Source organism: Diplotaxodon limnothrissa, linkage group LG12, assembly GCF_057381915.1.
Source record: "Diplotaxodon limnothrissa isolate DT_005_m linkage group LG12, D_limnothrissa_male_GT1.1, whole genome shotgun sequence".
In the NCBI taxonomy this organism is placed as follows: Eukaryota; Metazoa; Chordata; class Actinopteri; order Cichliformes; family Cichlidae; genus Diplotaxodon; species Diplotaxodon limnothrissa.
The window spans coordinates 6,236,286-6,254,371 of NC_140607.1; the positions used below are offsets into that span (position 1 = coordinate 6,236,286).

Genomic DNA, 18,086 nt, shown 5'->3' on the forward strand with positions numbered 1-18,086 from the left:
CTGAAAGACGAAAAATATCCGCTGATATATCAGGTTTTAAATCACCAAATATCGGTCTTAAATTTCCTCGTTCGATCAGGCACTAGTCTAAAAACTGCAAAACCTTTGTTTGACATCTAAAGTCATCAAATCACTGTTTTGCAGATTTTGTTTTCAGATGATTTTTCATCAACTGAATTGATTTCAAGGTTCAAGATCTTTCGAAGTTCAGTTTCTAGCAGCACTGTTCAGGCTCTCTGGCTTTCTGTTTGTTCTTTTGTTTGTATTGCTCCCCTGCCTGTTAAACTCATTACACCTCCCCTCATGTTTGCTCCTCATTTCTTATTTGCACTCTTTTATTTTCACTTCTCTTCTGCTCCCTGTGATTGTTTTATCCAGGCATCAAAGGCCTTGTAATTTAACCCAAACCGCCCTCAGACATACACACAATCACCAGGTCCTTAAAATGATGGAAAAATCTGAAAATAGTCTAAGTGTCAGGCTTTAAATAACATTCAGTCTAAAGAACAGTGAGTTCTTTTCAGAGAAGAAAGACGCCTTTCTGTATGCCGTGTGTACAAAATACTTCCTTCAGGATTTTTCTGATCGTGTAGATGGAGTTTTTTTTCCCGTCCCATTGACACACACAGAGATGAACCATACCACCTGTGGACAAGTCTTGTGTTTGTTGTCAACAAACCCTCTCTCTTATGAGGTTGCGACCTCCAGCCACACACGCACCCCACAGGTAGCCTCAGGGTGCCACAGTGCAGTGTAAGGTGGAAAGCGCATGTGCCCACATCGCCTCTTAATGACATAGCCGCTGATCACTTCAAACAGGCCACTCGGAGCAAAACTTTCCATCTGTTGGTGGAGGGATGTTGAAGTCACTGAGCAGGTACCCTGGAGAGCTGTTTGGGACTTTGAACGCATGTGTGTGTGTGCAAGTGCAATGTCTTTTACTGTGTTTATTCACTGTGGGTGCATGTTTACGCGCGCACTGATTTGTGTTGCCAAGAACCTTCACACAAATGTGTGTGTGTATGTGTACCTCAGTACACATGTCAGCTCTGGAGTTTTTTTGCCCAGCCGTGTGGAACACAGCAGATGTGTTCAGCTCTCCCCCGAGGAAGCCTCCTCCGCTCTCTCCCTCTCTCTCCTCTCACTCTCATCTAGCCCGTTCATCCGCACATACCCCCCAATGTTTATACGCCACTGCTCTTCAGATAATAAGCTGACTTCACTACTTATCCCCTTCCTTCCTTTGGTTATATCTTCACTCCTCCCTTCCATCTCTCTGTACCCTTCAAAACATGTTACGACTTGGGATTTCTTTAAGCTGAACTTGTCCAAATTAAAGGCTTTCAGTGGTCTAAGATGGTCCAAATGCTGCTTTAAAATTGGTTTGTTAGACCTTGGAGGTTTAAAAACCTGGTATATTTGCTATGTTTTTGCATCTGTTTTGCCCCTACAGCAAATAAAGACATACATAACTTAATTCAAGGGTCTGAAGCTCACACTCAAAGTACTTTAACTATGATCAATGGACAATAATCTATTTTGTCTTTTAGAAATCTGTTGCAGGTGTGTGCACCAGTTATTAGAGTGCATTTTTGCCCCAGAGCCCCTCAATGATCAAATCATACTTTTTTGTGCATTACCAAAATGGGTTTTCAAGCAATGGATTTGCTGTTCAGTAAGCAGGGACATGCAGACAAATCTAACTCTTCCATGCAAACCGCATCAATCAATGCAACCAAAGCAATCACAAGGAAGTTCTTGGTGCAGCTCCTTTGGCAGCCAGGTTCACCTAGTGATAGGCGGTTACCCGGAGATCACTGACTGCCCTCTAGGTCACGTGTGAATGGGGCCTTAGCAATTGATTTTACAGCAACTACCTGCAGCTAATTGCAAGCAGTCAGGGAGTAGCGCCCAGTAGTTACCAGGCCGTCACTTTCTAGTTCATATAATCTGGTGATGGTAATGGTAGAAACTGATGTGCTGGGGTTCATTGAATTAGCTTTAACCAAAAGAAAAACCCCAGACACATGGTTCCTTACATAAATGCTAGTTAGATAGTTAAGAAATCTAGAATAGTTGAGGTGTAATGAGACTATTTTCAATCACTGTGCCAGATTTCACAACGTTCCTGTCTAGGATGTAGCTGCAGGATGACTATATCCCAACAACAACAGTGACATGTTGAGCAAAGTGTGCAGTTGTCAGTATGTATTCCTTATTACTGTCACGGCAGCTGTTAAACCATTAATTCAGCTGCTCTCCTGTCTTCAATCATCACTGGGTTTCAGCAGGGATGCATTCACAGGTCAGCACATCTCCTTTTAGAGCAACACATTTCTTGTGAAACTCACAGAATCAGAGCCAACCAAGATGTGGAACACTGCCTCAATATGTTTGAGATGAAGGAGAAGAGATCAAAGTCTGTGCAAAGCAGGACAATGTGTCACCAGTTGGCTGTAACAATGCATTTTTTGGAAATTGTCTTAGGTAACAAAGCAATCTTGGGCCAGGGGCGAGGTTAAATGGTTGTTAGGGATGTTCCCTTGTCCTTGTTCTGCTTAACTGTAGTGCCAGCATTATTGTGTTTTTGGTATCAAGTGGTCATAGAGAATAGAAAAAAGGCTTTGAACCTTAAAAGCAAGGGCATTGTAAGGATTAAATAGTTTACACTCTCAAGCTTACAAAATGTCTCCTTTTTTTTTCTTTTTTAACTTCGCTTTCTCGTCTCGCACACACAAACCCGCTCACACATGGCGTGCTCCTTCAACCAGAACAGGCTTCTCCTTGTATATAAGTCTATTTAGTCCCAAGTAGGCCACAGCATCACATGAGCAGTTAGTCACACCATAAATCACACACCGGTTCCTGATGCTCCCTCCCTGGATTTCAGCTGCTATTTTCAGTTGAAGCGGGGGGGAAAAGGCGAAAATGTGAAAATACTGGTGGCATAGAAAACAAAAAAAAAAGAAATATCCTTATTCAGTATATGAGATCACATTACGTGCGGGCGCTGGCTGTCGTCGCCTCGCATTTTGCACACATTCTATCAGCCTGGATAAAGCGAGAGAGGGGAGGAGCAGGAGAACAAGGTGACACTACAAGCAACACGAGTGTGGATAATGAAAACTAAACACCATCCTTTTTCTCTTTCCTCTCGTCTCTGTCTCAGCTTTCCCTTCTGCTCTGCACCACTAGTTTGTCTGTATGCTTGTCGGGGGATTTGAATGGTGTGCGCGCGCATGTGTGTGTGTATATGTGGGTGCGTGTATGTAGGCATGTGTGTGTGTGCGTCTGAGAGCGAACAGCAAAACAGTAGCTGTGCCTTTTTAAAAATTTTATGGAAAAAAAGTCGACTGTAGCTACTTCTCCGCAGATGGGAGCTCGGAGAGAACATTTTGTGATTTTTGTCATAATCTTTCTGTGATTGTTTGTGTCAGCCTGTGAGCAGCAAAAAAAGACAAACAACCCCAAATTGCAAGTAATCCACAACAAATTAAACAATCCTGGAATGAATCAAATCAGTTCAGCTATTTCATGTCAAAGGATGATAGCTTGAGTTGACAAGAGCTAAGTAATACTTTGTCATTTTAATCAAATTACAGCAGTAGTTGCAGGAACAGCTGAGAAAGAAAACCAGCCTTGTGTTGTAGAAGGGATTCTAATGGCCAGCAGGGGGTGACTTGTATAGAAGAATAGAAGAAAAAGAGTCTGACTTGAGACGTTATTTCCTGATTAGTTATGTTTTCAGTCGCTAGTTTTGTGTCTTCAATACAGATTTAATGCAGAATAAAAGGTGGTTAACCTCTGATGACTTGGACGCACTTAACGGTTAGGATCACGGCGATGACGTAGACCTGAGAGGGTTAATGACAAGTCCAAGCACTCACCTACGTCTTTTATTTTCAAAGAACCACGAGCAAAATGTTCAATGCGAGGCTTCAAGACAGTAGTCCACAATGACGCTTTTTTCACATACAGTCCATGAACTAAGTATGAAGAACATATAAGCACATTAGACCAGCGGTCTCCAACCTTTTTTGCAGGACGGACCAGTTTAATGTCAGACAATATTTTCACGGACAGGCCTTTATGGTGTTGCAGATAAATACAACAAAATAAAATGATACGACCAAGACAAAAACTGTGGTATTTTGTAAATATAATAGTAAACACAAATTCACTGTGTGTAACTTTATTAGCAGCGTCCTCGTGAAATGCGCCAACAACATTGAGCGTAACGTCCTCCTTTCTGCCCCTTAATGCTCTCTGGTCGCTATGGTAACGCGTAAATATTTCTTTCAAAATAAGACACACAACTACAACACGGTAAAAGACCCAGGGAAACCGAGCCAACGATAAAATCCCTGAAAACCTTAAATTTCACACCCGAGCCTCAACTCTCGCGGCCCGGTACCAAACGACTCACGGACCGGTATCGGTCTGTGGCCCGGGGGTTGGGGACTGCTGCATTAGATTGATTATATAACCATGTAGCGCTACTTTCAGCTGCTCTTTTATTCACAAGGGGCACCACAGCAGGTGCCTCCACATGTTTGACACAATCCCAAAAGCTTTTACGTCTCCTCCCCAGATCAAACCAGGCAAATGCGTAAACCACTACACTATGGAGCCACTTCACAGAGTGTGCTACAAGGACCATAACTAGAATTCCCATATTATGCGTTCGTACAGTTTCCTCTGACTGACAGGTTGTACTCTATTTCTTTGATTATAGGTGCAGCACTCAATTTACAAAAGCCCTTTGTGTTTAGACCAGAACTGAGTTCAGAACAAGGGCAGAGTCCTGCAAAAGCAACTTAGTAACAGTACTGTTTACCAAACTTCTTGTGTCAGACCATTTATTTCTCCTATTTCCAAGGTAATGGTAAAAGCAGAGCGCCGTTTGTCAGAAAGATTATTCAAAAATGTCATTAGGCTTTCTGGAGAGATGAGCTGTGCAAATATTAGATGCATATCCGAATCTCTTTCTTTACAGCAATATTTCATTAGTCTGTTAGATTGCGCTCTCCAAGTCGCCTTTTCACACATGTGGATGGTTGGGGTACACTACCAACACTGCCAGCTCGGCATGGAGTGCACTGTAGCACAAAAGTCGATGTGAAAAGTTTCTAATTGTCCCTCAGCATCATAATGTCGAGATGTAGCTCTGTTCAAGCAATGTTATAATAATGTAAGGTTCTGCCATCAAAAATAAATAAGCCACTGCGTCTTCACTTCCTCAAGTTCTAGGAGTGAATGTTCTCTCTAGCAGCTGACAGCAAAACTTTTGTTGTGCTGTGCAAAGTTAGACGTATGGCTTTGGCAAGTATATAAAAAGCAGACTGCTTTGAGGGGTTTGCAGACCTTTTACACGTGCAAAAAGCTGTATAAACAAAGCATTATATGGGCTCGTAAAGCCTTGCATTAAAATGTGATCTACGTGTGGGAGTGCAAGATTCCAATCGCGCTTTCATTTGCATTTTCCATTTGAAATAATAATGCCAACAGGTCCAACTTTAAATCCCTGTATTGTTGTGTACTGCTGCTCTGTATAGCCTGGATTACTCTGCTCCTTTTCAAAGAATGAGGATTTTTTTTTCTTCTTCTTTTTGTAATACTGCAATGCTGAGTTTATAAGTGCTTTAACAATCTCTGGCCTAAAAGCTGTGTTAAATTGAGGCTAAACACAATTTAAGTTGTTTTCCAAAACAAGATTAGTCGATTTTCTCAATTTGAAAACTACCTCTCCTAATGGAATTTTTATTGAACAAGTGTATGAATACAAACATCTCGGCTTCTGGCTCATAGCAAACGCACTTTTAAAACTTGCATTAAAGCGCCGGCTGATTGAAGCCGTTGAAAGTTAGTTGCGATTCTGCAGATTGTGCACTCTTTCAGTCTTTATATCAGCCCTAGATCAATCATCTGCATTCATTGATATGCTCCCTTTAAAAGCTCTAGATTTTGGAAAACTGTGCTATTAGATTCATAATGTTTGGGTGTAATGGTACACACCCATGCACTCTTCATCAAAACAAGGGCTGGTCTGAGAGAGCATCATTGCCTCTTGTTTATTTGCACAGCTTTTCTAAATAGACGCCGGCCTTATCTCGCTGCTGACATGTAGATCTGGAACTTATCAGCCTTTCCCCGAAGACACGGCTTCTGCTCCAGGTTCTCAAAGTAAATGCAGAGCTTGGGAAGCTTTCTGTGCAGTGCTCCATCGTGCAGGAATAATTTACAGGAGATCTTCGAGCTAGATATTGTGGGTAGTCTCAGCAAACTCTTCAAGACCTGACGTGTCTGACCTCCTTCCTAACTTCAGCTGTGTTGTTTTAATTAAAATCTTTGTCAGTTAAACTAAATCTTGGGGGGGGGGGGGGGGGGATATTTTTATGATGCCACAAAAACAGAGCCCAGACCAGTCGACGTGCAGTTCATTCTCAGACCATTTTAATGAATATAAACCGAAAAGTATGTATCAACTTTTTGTTTAGTGACACCAAAAAAACCTCTCATGGCACAGGCAGCACTCTGTTGGGTAGCATTTAATGGCTGTGTGCTGGCACAACACGAAATCTTAGCAAAAGGATGTGGGAGAGATGAATCGTGGTGGATGACACTAATCTATAGGCGGTGGAGTGGGTGAGGCTTGGAGGTGCGAATGAGCTGAGACATCAACAAATTTCACGAAGGAGAGTGTGAAATGTTCCTCTCAGGTGTTATTCATCTGTCAACAGATCAGCCAAAAGAAATGCAGCTATGCGTTATCATGTGATGTAATGCACCGATGTCTCTGTGTCCCCTGATCCAGATGTGTTGGACAGCATGGCCAGGTTTAGCGTGCCGGGAGTGTTCAACTACAGCATGCTGACTCTGTCTGACCACGAGAGGGTCTTGTACGTCGGAGCACGGGAGGCTTTGTTCGCCTTGGACCCCAATGACATTAGCAGACAGCTAAGGCCACAGGTAAAGCGCACATAAGCACATGAACGCACTTTAAAAGCTTTTTTTCTGACAGTGAAAGAGATACAAATACATTACAGTTCAATAAGGACAAGGAAGGATTTCAAGAAAAATAATTACCACCCGACTGCCACTGCAAACACCCACGCATTCTCAAACTCTTTTGTAGAAATGCAACAAATTAAATGATAACACATAAGATTTAATATCACACTGCTTCATGATGGACAGTTCAGGAACAAAAAACATCCTCCGCACGACTTGGTACAGAGTGCCGCAGAGATAAACACACATTTCAAATACTTAATTTAAACAGACCAAATTCAATTATGATATCATGTGTGATAGAATTATTATAGAAAGTCTTTAAAAATTATGAAGGTTCAGCTTGGATGAACAGGGAAGAAAACATTAAACATAATCTCTGCCTGTGCCACACTTTTTTGAAGTCTGTTAACTAACAGAATGACCTTATTCTATTCTTTTTTCCTTTTGGACTCAATGACATTTGAGAGCACATACTCTGGACATACTCTGGCAGGCAATCAAAGGACTTTATAGTACAATAACAAAGTCGACTGAGTAATACTAGCTGTTGGGTCTTTTGTCAGTCTGGCCTGTATTTTTTCTTAACACTGCAGGCCACATTGAAGCTTAGATTGTAAAAATTGCCACGCAAATGAATACATTCTCAAAATGTAATAATCCTCGAAGGGCCAAGAATATAATAAAATATATTAAGAGCTGTGTGCTTCCAGTGTGTCAACATTTCAATAAAGAAACTGTGTTGCCTTAGTATTGGCCCACATGTATTTTTTAAGCTTTTTTTTTTTTTTTTTTGAAAGAGCAGGAAACAGCACACCATTGTATTAGCATCAGTCAGTTCCATTTATGGACCAGTTCACCTTGTTCTGGCAATTTAGAGCCCACTTCCACACAGTAAACTTATTACACTGCTCTTAATTTGTGAATAACTGATCCCATTGGCTATGTAGAGCCAAAGACCGAATTTATACTAAAACATAAGCATGCAAGATAAGTACAAGGAGATTTTAAAAAGCATGATCCTAATTCAAACAGGAACTTGAACATAATGCTGTACAGATAAAAGTATGATAGATTATAAAGTTGTAAGACTCTTGCTGCTCTTTGCTAATGCTAGCTTATCAGGTAGCATAGCTATCCTTACCAAAGTATATTGATGCTACAGCATTGCACTTCACATTGTACAGAATAGGTGGTTAACAAAAAGTGTATTAATGGTAACTTTGTCATAAAAATGGTTTTATGACAAAGTTAGCTTTAATATTGGCTGAAGGTCTGGTGATATGTGTGTTTAGCTAGCAGTTATTTTAGTTAAGCTAGCTAGCTAGAAAAAAAGAAGAATTTTAGCTCTATAGATCCCTCAGCTGAGTTAAGCCTTAAAAAATACAATAAAATATCTTCAGACTGGTACAGTCATAAATAAGAGCCATCTTGGCAAATTTTAAAAATGGTCTTTATAAAATTAAAGCTCTAATTATTTTGTAATCATGATTTACAGTTGTTTTGCAAGGTTATTCAACTAGTCTTATTTTGAAATTTGCACACAGCAATGCTGTAAGTAAGCTGCCAGATATTAAGATGATAATGTGTGCAGCTATTGCCTCCAATATTTCACTTCTATCAGCACAAACATATCCACTGTGAATTTGTGGAAGTAGACAGGCACTCGCACACATCCTTGCCCAGGCTTTGGTCCTGTTCCTCAGAGTTCGTGGTGCACTCATTCAGTCTTGTTTTTTTTTACCATCCTCGTTTTAATTTGTGGATCTTGTTTTTCTGCAAAGCACTCTGGGGTAAACCTGTTTCTTTAAAGCGCTCTATAAATACCCTTGACTTGACCTGACACGCAAACACTTGCACACAGAGAGATGCTAAACCCTCAAAGGCTCAATCTGGGTTTGCTTTGTTCCCTCAATAATTGGTCCATATTGCGATCAATACAATTACAGCAATGCAATGAAGGTGTAGTGAGCAGCCTGCAGCGGTTTGGGGATTGCTATCTGATTTACTGCTGTAATGAGCAATTATTGGATGCGCACACATACCCACACAGACTGACAGGCCCTGGCTCAGCCGCAGGCTGTTTGAGTGAGGGTTATGAGTCTTACAGTAATGATAAGATCACCTGTTGTCATCCCCCAGTGTGCAATGTAGACGGAAGAAGCCAAGTCAGAAAAATAACTGAACAGGGACGAGGGAATAGTCCAGCCCCTCTGTCACCACCTGCCCATCACTCTCTCACCCCCTCCTTTCTTTGCTTTAACTGCTTCTCTTTTATTTCTTTGCTGCTGTCTGTCTTTCTTCCCTGGATATTTTCTAGGGATGTTTTTCTCAGCATTTAGACTTTCTCAAGACAAGCAGCTCCCATCTGTGTTTGAAGTGCTTTCTTCTGCATTATTTAGTTATTTTCTTTTCCCGTGATGACTGTGGATTATTTCATTGAATAATTTTCTTTCATGAATTTCAGTCAGTTCCATTTATGGACCAGTTCACCTTGTTCTGGCAATTTAGAGCCCACTTCCACACAGTAAACTTATTACACTGCTCTTAATTTGTGAATAACTGACCCCATTGGTACGTTACATGATGTGACATTTGCAGATCCACACGCCTTTGCTCAAAATAGTTTAACCAATATTTTTCTGTTACTTGCGAACCACTTCTGTTTTCGCGGGTTTGCTAATGGCCAAAGCACCGGTAGCGTTATTTGTGCTGACGTAATGGCCGATAACTACCAGAGCATTTCAAAATGCTGAAACTAAGTGGCCCTGTAATAGTGCTATTTCCCAAAATAAATGGGTTTTTTTGTTGTATTATAACCACACTGTAAAAAAAACTGTAGGATCTTTCGAAAGAAACTTTTTTTTAAGTTGATAAACTTGTCTAAGGCTCTGCTCATATGGTGTGTGTCTTGGACTGTAAAACAGAGCAGGTACTCTGTCATTAAATAGTCTATGATAAACTGCCAGAAATTGCGGCATACAGGATTTTGACTGAATTGGCACAATTTCAAAGGCTATGTGAAAGGAAACCTCGTTGTTCAATTGAATAGAAAGCAGTCTGGTATATTTTTGAATTATGTCTTGAGATCATTATGAGGTGCTTCCACGTGTCATTTAGCCAGTCTTTTGCACCCATGTGATACAGTCAGAATGGACAAACCTAAGCAGTGCATCCAATATTCAATGAGACCACACCTCTCAGACCACATTCAGAGCATGTGGCCAAATTCTTTCTGCACTGTGTACATCAGCGATCCCCAACCTTTTTTGCACCACGGACTGGTTTATGTCCGGCCTTAAAGGTGTCGTGGATAAATACAACAAAATAAAACCAGTACTGGTACAAAAAAATAGAATATTTATTCATAACACACAGGAAAAGACCCAGGGAAACTGAGTTAACGATAAAAATGAGGATGCTAAAAACCGATAAAAATCCTGTAAACCATAAATTTGACACCCGAGCCTCAACTGTCACGCCCCGGTACCAAAGGACTCACGAACCGGTACGGTTGGGGAACGCTGGTCTACATGGATGTGTCCTGGCCAATGTTCCCTCTAATTTTTCATGTGTCTGAGCGAACACACAAACTCCCTGAGCGATCCCTTGGACCACTGTGAGCGACATCAGACGTGTGCACTGTGGTCACGTCACCATCTAATCCATCCAAGTTACATGGTTTATTAAAATAATCAAATTACAGCATTTACATTTCTGTTAGTCTACTTTTAATTAACTGCTTTAGCCCACTTACAATGAAAATGTAAAAAAACCTAGTCATTGACCTGTGCAGTACGTTAACACTATTGGAAGTAAAAATAACTTGAACTTTTGAGCCTAAAATGATGACAGAGGTCAGTAATTTGCACCAGAGGTACACTTCAACTGTGAGAGACAGAATGTGAAAGAAAAATCCATGAATCCACATGGTAGGATTTGTAAAGAATTTATTCGTAAATCAGGGTGGAAAATAAGTATTTGGTCAATAACAAAAATACAACTCAATACTTTGTAACATAACCTTTGTTGGCAATAACAGAGGTCAAACGTTTACTATAGGTCTTTACCAGGTTTGCACACACAGTAGCTGGTATTTTGGCCCATTCCTCCATGCAGATCTTCTCGAGAGCAGTGATGTTTTGGGGCTGTCGCCGAGCAACACGGACTTTCAACTCCCGCCACAGATTTTCTATGGGGTTGAGGTCTGGAGACTGGCTAGGCCACTGCAGGACTTTCAAATGCTTCTTACGGAGCCACTCCTTTGTTGCCCGGGCGGTGTGTTTTGGATCATTGTCATGTTAGAAGACCCAGCCTCGTTTCATCTTCAAAGTTCTCACTGATGGAAGGAGGTTTTGGCTCAAAATCTCACGATACATGGCCCCATTCATTCTGTCCTTAACACGGATCAGTCGTCCTGTCCCCTTGGCAGAAAAACAGCCCCATAGCATGATGTTTCCACCCCCATGCTTCACAGTAGGTATGGTGTTCTTGGGATGCAACTCAGTATTCTTCTTCCTCCAAACACGACGAGTTGAGTTTATACCAAAAAGTTCTACTTTGGTTTCATCTGACCACATGACATTCTCCCAATCCTCTGCTGTATCATCCATGTGCTCTCTGGCAAACTTCAGACGGGCCTGGACATGCACTGGCTTCAGCAGCGGAACACGTCTGGCACTGCGGGATTTGATTCCCTGCCGTTGTAGTGTGTTACTGATGGTGACCTTTGTTACTTTGGTCCCAGCTCTCTGCAGGTCATTCACCAGGTCCCCCCGTGTGGTTCTGGGATCTTTGCTCACCGTTCTCATGATCATTTTGACCCCACGGGATGAGATCTTGCGTGGAGCCCCAGATCGAGGGAGATTATCAGTGGTCTTGTATGTCTTCCATTTTCTGATGATTGCTCCCACAGTTGATTTTTTCACACCAAGCTGCTTGCCTATTGTAGATTCACTCTTCCCAGTCTGGTGCAGGTCTACAATACTTTTCCTGGTGTCCTTCGAAAGCTCTTTGGTCTTGGCCATGGCGGAGTTTGGAGTCTGACTGTTTGAGGCTGTGGACAGGTGTCTTTTTTACAGATGATGAGTTCAAACAGGTGCCATTCATACAGGTAACGAGTGGGGGACAGAAAAGCTTCTTACAGAAGACGTTACAGGTCTGTGAGAGCCAGAGATTTTCCTTGTTTGAGGTGACCAAATACTTATTTTCCACCCTAATTTACGAATAAATTCTTTACAAATCCTACCATGTGAATTCATGGATTTTTTTTTCACATTCTGTCTCTCACAGTTGAAGTGTACCTCTGGTGCAAATTACTGACCTCTGTCATCATTTTAAGTGGGGGAACTTGCACAATCGGTGGCTGACTAAATACTTTTTTGCCCCACTGTATACATACATATATATATATATATATATATATATATATATATATATATATATATAAGCTCTGACTTGTATTATGAGTATGAGGTCTGGTAGCTGCAAAGTTGTTGATTTTTTTAATGCAGCCAATGCGCTTTTAAACAAACATTTCAAACTATTTACAGAACAATCAGCTGTTCTGCATTAAATTTGATGCCACACAAATTATTTGTGCCACTCCAAAAGATAATTTCTGTCCACTATGAGATAAAGGAGAACAACAGCCTGATACCTGCAGTCCTGACAACAGGAGATGTATCACTCCTGTAACACCTGTAACATTCAGCAGTCGCCTCATTGTTCTGACACACACAACAAAACTATTGACTACAATACACACTCACTTCACAAGATTTGCGATAAATGTCTCAAATCTCTCACATCTCAAAACACCACCGTCACTCCTAAAACTTCCCCCCGTTTCTTAACAACTAGATGCCACGTTGCCATATCATTTTTTCATTGGTCGACATGGACGAATATGAAAGGGTGGGTTTTTGGTTTTGTTTTTGCTCACAGGCGGAGAGTGCTTTCGAGCATTTTCCTTATAAAACGCTGTTTTTACCGTTTCTTCCCGCAGTAAATATAAACAACGATAAAATTCAGGAAGAAAACCAAACATTGCATATATTTTTATCATAACTCTGGTTTTACGTGGCCTATCAACACAAAATCAAAACTGGTATAAAGTCCACACTTTTTCCATCAATTGTTCCGTCTCTCCTGCTCACATCTCCAATGGTTGTACACGTTGTCATTAACTTTGCTTCACTCCACATCAGCCACGCCGCTTTGCTAGCTAAAACACCAGTGTCGGCACAAACGGACGCTGTCATAGCCTGTCAACCACGTTGATTAGCTGCGTTGATACGAATGTGAATCGCATTATTGGCTGGACTATGGGATAAGGTGGCATCGTTCTAATCCCATACGGGAGCAGCCAGTCACTTACTGACTAACACCGCAAAACAGAATTGTTAAAGTATTAATTTTAATTTCAATTCAGGTTAGATTTTTTTTTTTTGTGCGCAACGCAGATTTTCTGTGCGCAGAGACGTGCACAGCTTAGAGAGAACATTGGTCCTGGCCAAACTGAAGGTTGGTCCTACACAACTCAAACTGTTGACATTGAATCAAAAGCAGGGGCGACAGGATAGGAACAAAAGCTGTTTTGTTTTCTGCAGAAATAATGGCTGTACCACAGCATTAACATATAGATGACTTTACAGATAACAGATCATTAAAAGCACCCAAATCAACTGCCAGATTTTTTTTTATTATTTTCAATTATGAAACATCACATCCTTCCACCGCTCAGTTCACAGCTGGTCATGTTTTTGCTGGACATCACCGATTTACATGTTTTTGTTATAGTCAGTAAGGCTGTTATAGTTAATGACAGTTATTAACTGACCTTATATCCAAATATCGCCGTTTGTATGCAGCTATTCAACCAAATCTTTAGTTGTCCAATTTTTTTAAATGACTCTCTTGAAGCTGTATCATAGTTTTAAATAAACCAATTCATATTTTAGGATATTATTAGACATTCATTTTGCATAAGGCTGCCGGCCAGCTGTGCAAGGCAAAATAAAACGCTTTGAAGGGAATGATTGTGTAGCCCGCGTGCATATTCACCGACACAGGTTGTAGGACTTATAATAGCACGTCGGTGTGGGCCCGCATCTTAAATGGAGGTAACAGGTCAGTTCCAGTAATGTGCTATGCAGTTGCGGGGGAGGACAGGTTTGGAAAATTTGACCCATGCAGGACACGAGTATTTGGTCTTTGCAGACTGAAATGATGTAAGTTCTACATTTATTTGCATATAGAGTGGGGAAATGAAATCCAATCAAAAGTGGCCACTCAAGACACATGTGGAGATGCATTCTAATGCCAGGTGTGAACTGGTGTGCTTGGAGCTGTCCGCTTTGATCAGATCTCCCAAGATGCATGTTAATGCCAATTCTGAACAGGGTTTTAAAAGCTGCTGCACATCATTAAGGCAGTGCATTAATGTGATTTAGATAGGGTTTGTCTTTATAAGCCATTAGGTATTGGTGCTGAGGGTAGCTAGTACTACCATCTGAATGTATAGTTATTCTAATATTTAATGTGTTGGGGGAATTGCAAAAAATTCTTGGGATGACTGGTGACTAATGAGGACTGGATAGGAAGCAACACTAAGCTGCTGGACTGGTTCATTTTAGTTGGTCTTTCTTTAGTTAAAGCTGCAGATCCTACAGGTGATATTTCATAGTCACTGATCTTGATGATTATTCACTTATTAAACCTTGACCACTGGAGCTCTATCATCTGCCTAGTGAACACAGAATATTCAATAAGGGCTACTAACACCAAAGTACATTTGTGAAACCAATAAAGAAACATACTTTTTTACCATTAAAAGCCACTATTGCTTTAACTTGTATCTCATTTTTAAACAGCAGTCTATCTATGCGTGTGTTTATATGGCAAAAACCCAGTTTGACTGCTGTTGGTTCAAATCCAGTCGAGTAAATCAGTTTAATTTTGAATATGCTGCTGCTCTCTGCCTGTAATGACTGGTATAATTATTTTTAATGGTGTGGAAACCTCTTAGTAAACAGAGTTCATACTCTGGATTTGTGTTCACAAAGCAAAGTTCAGCCACGTGTTACAGTTTCAAAAAAGTAGCTACTGTAAATAATTACCGACATTTATTTGTTAAACAGTAAGTATGGACGTATAAAGTGTGAAAGAATGTGCATGTTTCCTTTTTTTATTTGCTTCCCCCCTACATTTTTACCAAAAAAATGTACCTTTTGGAGGATAAAAGCCCACAGCTAGACAGGTAGTTTGTACAAGTGCATTAAATTTGAACCTTTTTCAGTCTGTCTTTGATCCTTTAAACAATGCTACAATCATCAGAGAATTGTTCCGCAGTAAGGACCTCACGGCTTCCTACCTAACACAAATCGCGTGTTTGATCGGGCAGGAACACGACTGCCAGGGAAAGAACCCCGTGGCTTTTCTCTGCACCGCCTGGGCAGCTCAGTTGGTGGATTGTTTTAATTAACTTTACTGTATCTTTAGCTCAGAACTAGTGTAATACATCTTTCTGAACTAGGCCTTTCTTAGCATCCAAGTGCATCTACTCTCATTAGTTCTTGGTAGAGATCATCTTTGAGATTTGTACATTTTGAACTATACTGTATTTGTCAAATATACTGCTTTTGTGAGATGGTGGTTGTTGCTATAGTTACTGCAGCTAGTGGTTAAGAATACAGAGCCCAGTGGCTGAGTTAGACAAAATGGCAAAAAAGGAAAGGACTGTTTTTTGCGGTACTGTGTCTCGGTGTGCACCTTATTAGAGACAAGTGAGGCAATTTCTTTCCCTATTTACAGCATGCAGTATGTACACAGTATATTACATACAGATAGACAGCACACTTACAGCTATATTACTTGTGGGCAAAAGGCAAATAACATCATTCCATCTGTTTCTTTCCTTTCTCCAGATTGACTGGCCAGCTCCGCAGGACAAGAAGAGGGAATGTGTTGCCAAGGGCAAAAACAACCAGGTAATGTAGAACTCAGTTGACGTGGCTGTTGGGGTTACCTGCCTTGCTCAAGGGCAGCGCAGCAGTAGTTTCTAAGACAATCATTTCTAAGAGCATGAAAACATTACTCACTCCTCTACTCACTCAATTACAGTTTATCAAACCGGTCTGGGATTTCAGACTGGAAAGCTTCCAGTCATTACATTAGCACACAGAGAACGTGCATCTTCCAGACAGGGTCAGCAACTTTTAAGGTGGTTCAGTGTGTGTGTTTTACGTTAAGCAACAAAAGAGATACTGAAGTCTTTCTCCAACAATGATGGAATGTTATGAAAAATTGGTTGCACTGCAAGGCAACCTGCTTTTATATAACCCATTTTACAATTATGTTATAACAAACACAAGTAAATAAAACACATTTTGTTTTTTGTCAAGGGTTGAATAAAAAGATTAACAGTAATCCTGTATCTGTGTGGGAAAGTTACAGTACATGTAAACAGCAGCTGTTTAGCTTAGCCTAACACTAACAGAGGAAGTGGAGGGAAACAGCTGACATGATGCTATCTACTATTGTGTAACTGTGATTTTACATGGGTTATTTCTTACGTTACTAAGCAACCCAGTATATAACATGTCTGTGGTTTATTTCATATGAATTAAGTAGGCAACAAACAGCTAGCGTGTTGGCTAGCTAGCTGTAGAGGAGCTAACAGGTTGTTTCCAGGCTATAAATATGACAAGCTATGCTCACCTCTGGCTGGCCATACCTTTATATTGATGAAGACAGACAGACTGCAAACCACTGTAAAGCAATTTTTGTTGTTCTTGTTGTTGTTTTCAAGAGGGTGGAGTGCTAGCAAGGTAAATTCATCAACTCTATAATTGTACTGCACAGATCCCAGCAAGTGCCTAATAGCCTAGCACACAAAAAATACTAGATTTTCCATTCACCACAACTGGAGCACAGGCAGATCATTTCAATTAAAAATGTAGGACGGTCATGCTGAAGGGTGCAGCCACCTTTGTCAGCATCCACCTGTTTGTAAAACTGTCCAGACACCTTAAAATGTAAACATTTAAGGCTTTTAGACAACTTAAAAAGGTGTATTAAAAAACAATACTATGTACAGTTGTTATGCAGAAGGAATTACTTTAAAAAGAGCATCAATTTTTGTACCAAACTGACAGATTGTAAGTATTTTTCCATCTGTTATAAAACTGGGCAACCTTGGAGCTATGGAGAAACTTCCAAGTGGCCACTAAAGGAACTGCAGTTTGGGGGGGTTTTTTACTTTTTTTTTAAATTTGCTTCTTCAGTCCCCAAGGTTTTCCATTATAGCGTTGTCTTCTTACCTATTTCTTAGCAAAAAGCTATTTTTAATACATGTATTTTTTCTTGATATGACATATAAAAGATGTAACACAGTAATCCCAAACAAACCTCAATAGGTCTTTTGGTTTTGAAAATTTTGTTACAATTATATTCAGCACTGTAATAATACTAAAATTCAGCATCCTCCAGTTCTCACCACCAGTTATGGTACATTTGTAAACTGTGTAAATTGGTCCCTGCTAGCTCTGCACTTTAGTCTCAGCAAAAACCTCTCACTGCTTAGGAAGCATGATCTGCAAGAAGTCATGTTAAATATTTTATAGAAGCACACAGCGCTTTTTGAAATAAAGCTAAAGCTTCTCTTGATCATTCGTAACTTTTGATGGGGTTTAAAGGAGTAAGGGCGTAATAGTTCACTGGAGTGCAATAGCAGCAGCAGTAGCACTTCTTTAACTAAAACGGCCTCCAACTGAAGTAAAAAAAAAAAAAGAAAAAAAAAAGATATTTTTATATGCTTAGAAATTAGTGCAACTGGAGATTTAAAAAGACCTAATGCATACTCAAACTTTACCTTCTGAAGATCGAAAACTCCTCTTTCCATAGTATGCTGGGCTGTGATGGGGAGAGCTGTAAACATTCCTTTTGTTCTTCATCTTTTATTCTGCTGATCTACTATCTACTATAAAAATATCTCACAGTGCTTTCATGTGTTAATTTACTTACTACGTAGGAATCACCATATGGCATTTAAAAATGCCTGTTGTTACATTTAA

At 40.4% G+C, this 18,086-nt stretch overlaps 1 protein-coding gene across 1 annotated transcript in view; it reads left to right on the top strand.

Annotated features, from left to right (window-relative positions):
* Positions 1-18,086, top strand: part of sema4c (sema domain, immunoglobulin domain (Ig), transmembrane domain (TM) and short cytoplasmic domain, (semaphorin) 4C) — a 119,185-nt gene that overhangs the window by 76,938 nt on the left and 24,161 nt on the right. The window contains exons 4-5 of the mRNA XM_085367057.1: positions 6,815-6,969; positions 15,939-16,001. Of these exons, the coding sequence (XP_085223183.1) occupies positions 6,815-6,969; positions 15,939-16,001 (218 nt within the window). The remainder of the gene's footprint in view (positions 1-6,814; positions 6,970-15,938; positions 16,002-18,086) is intronic.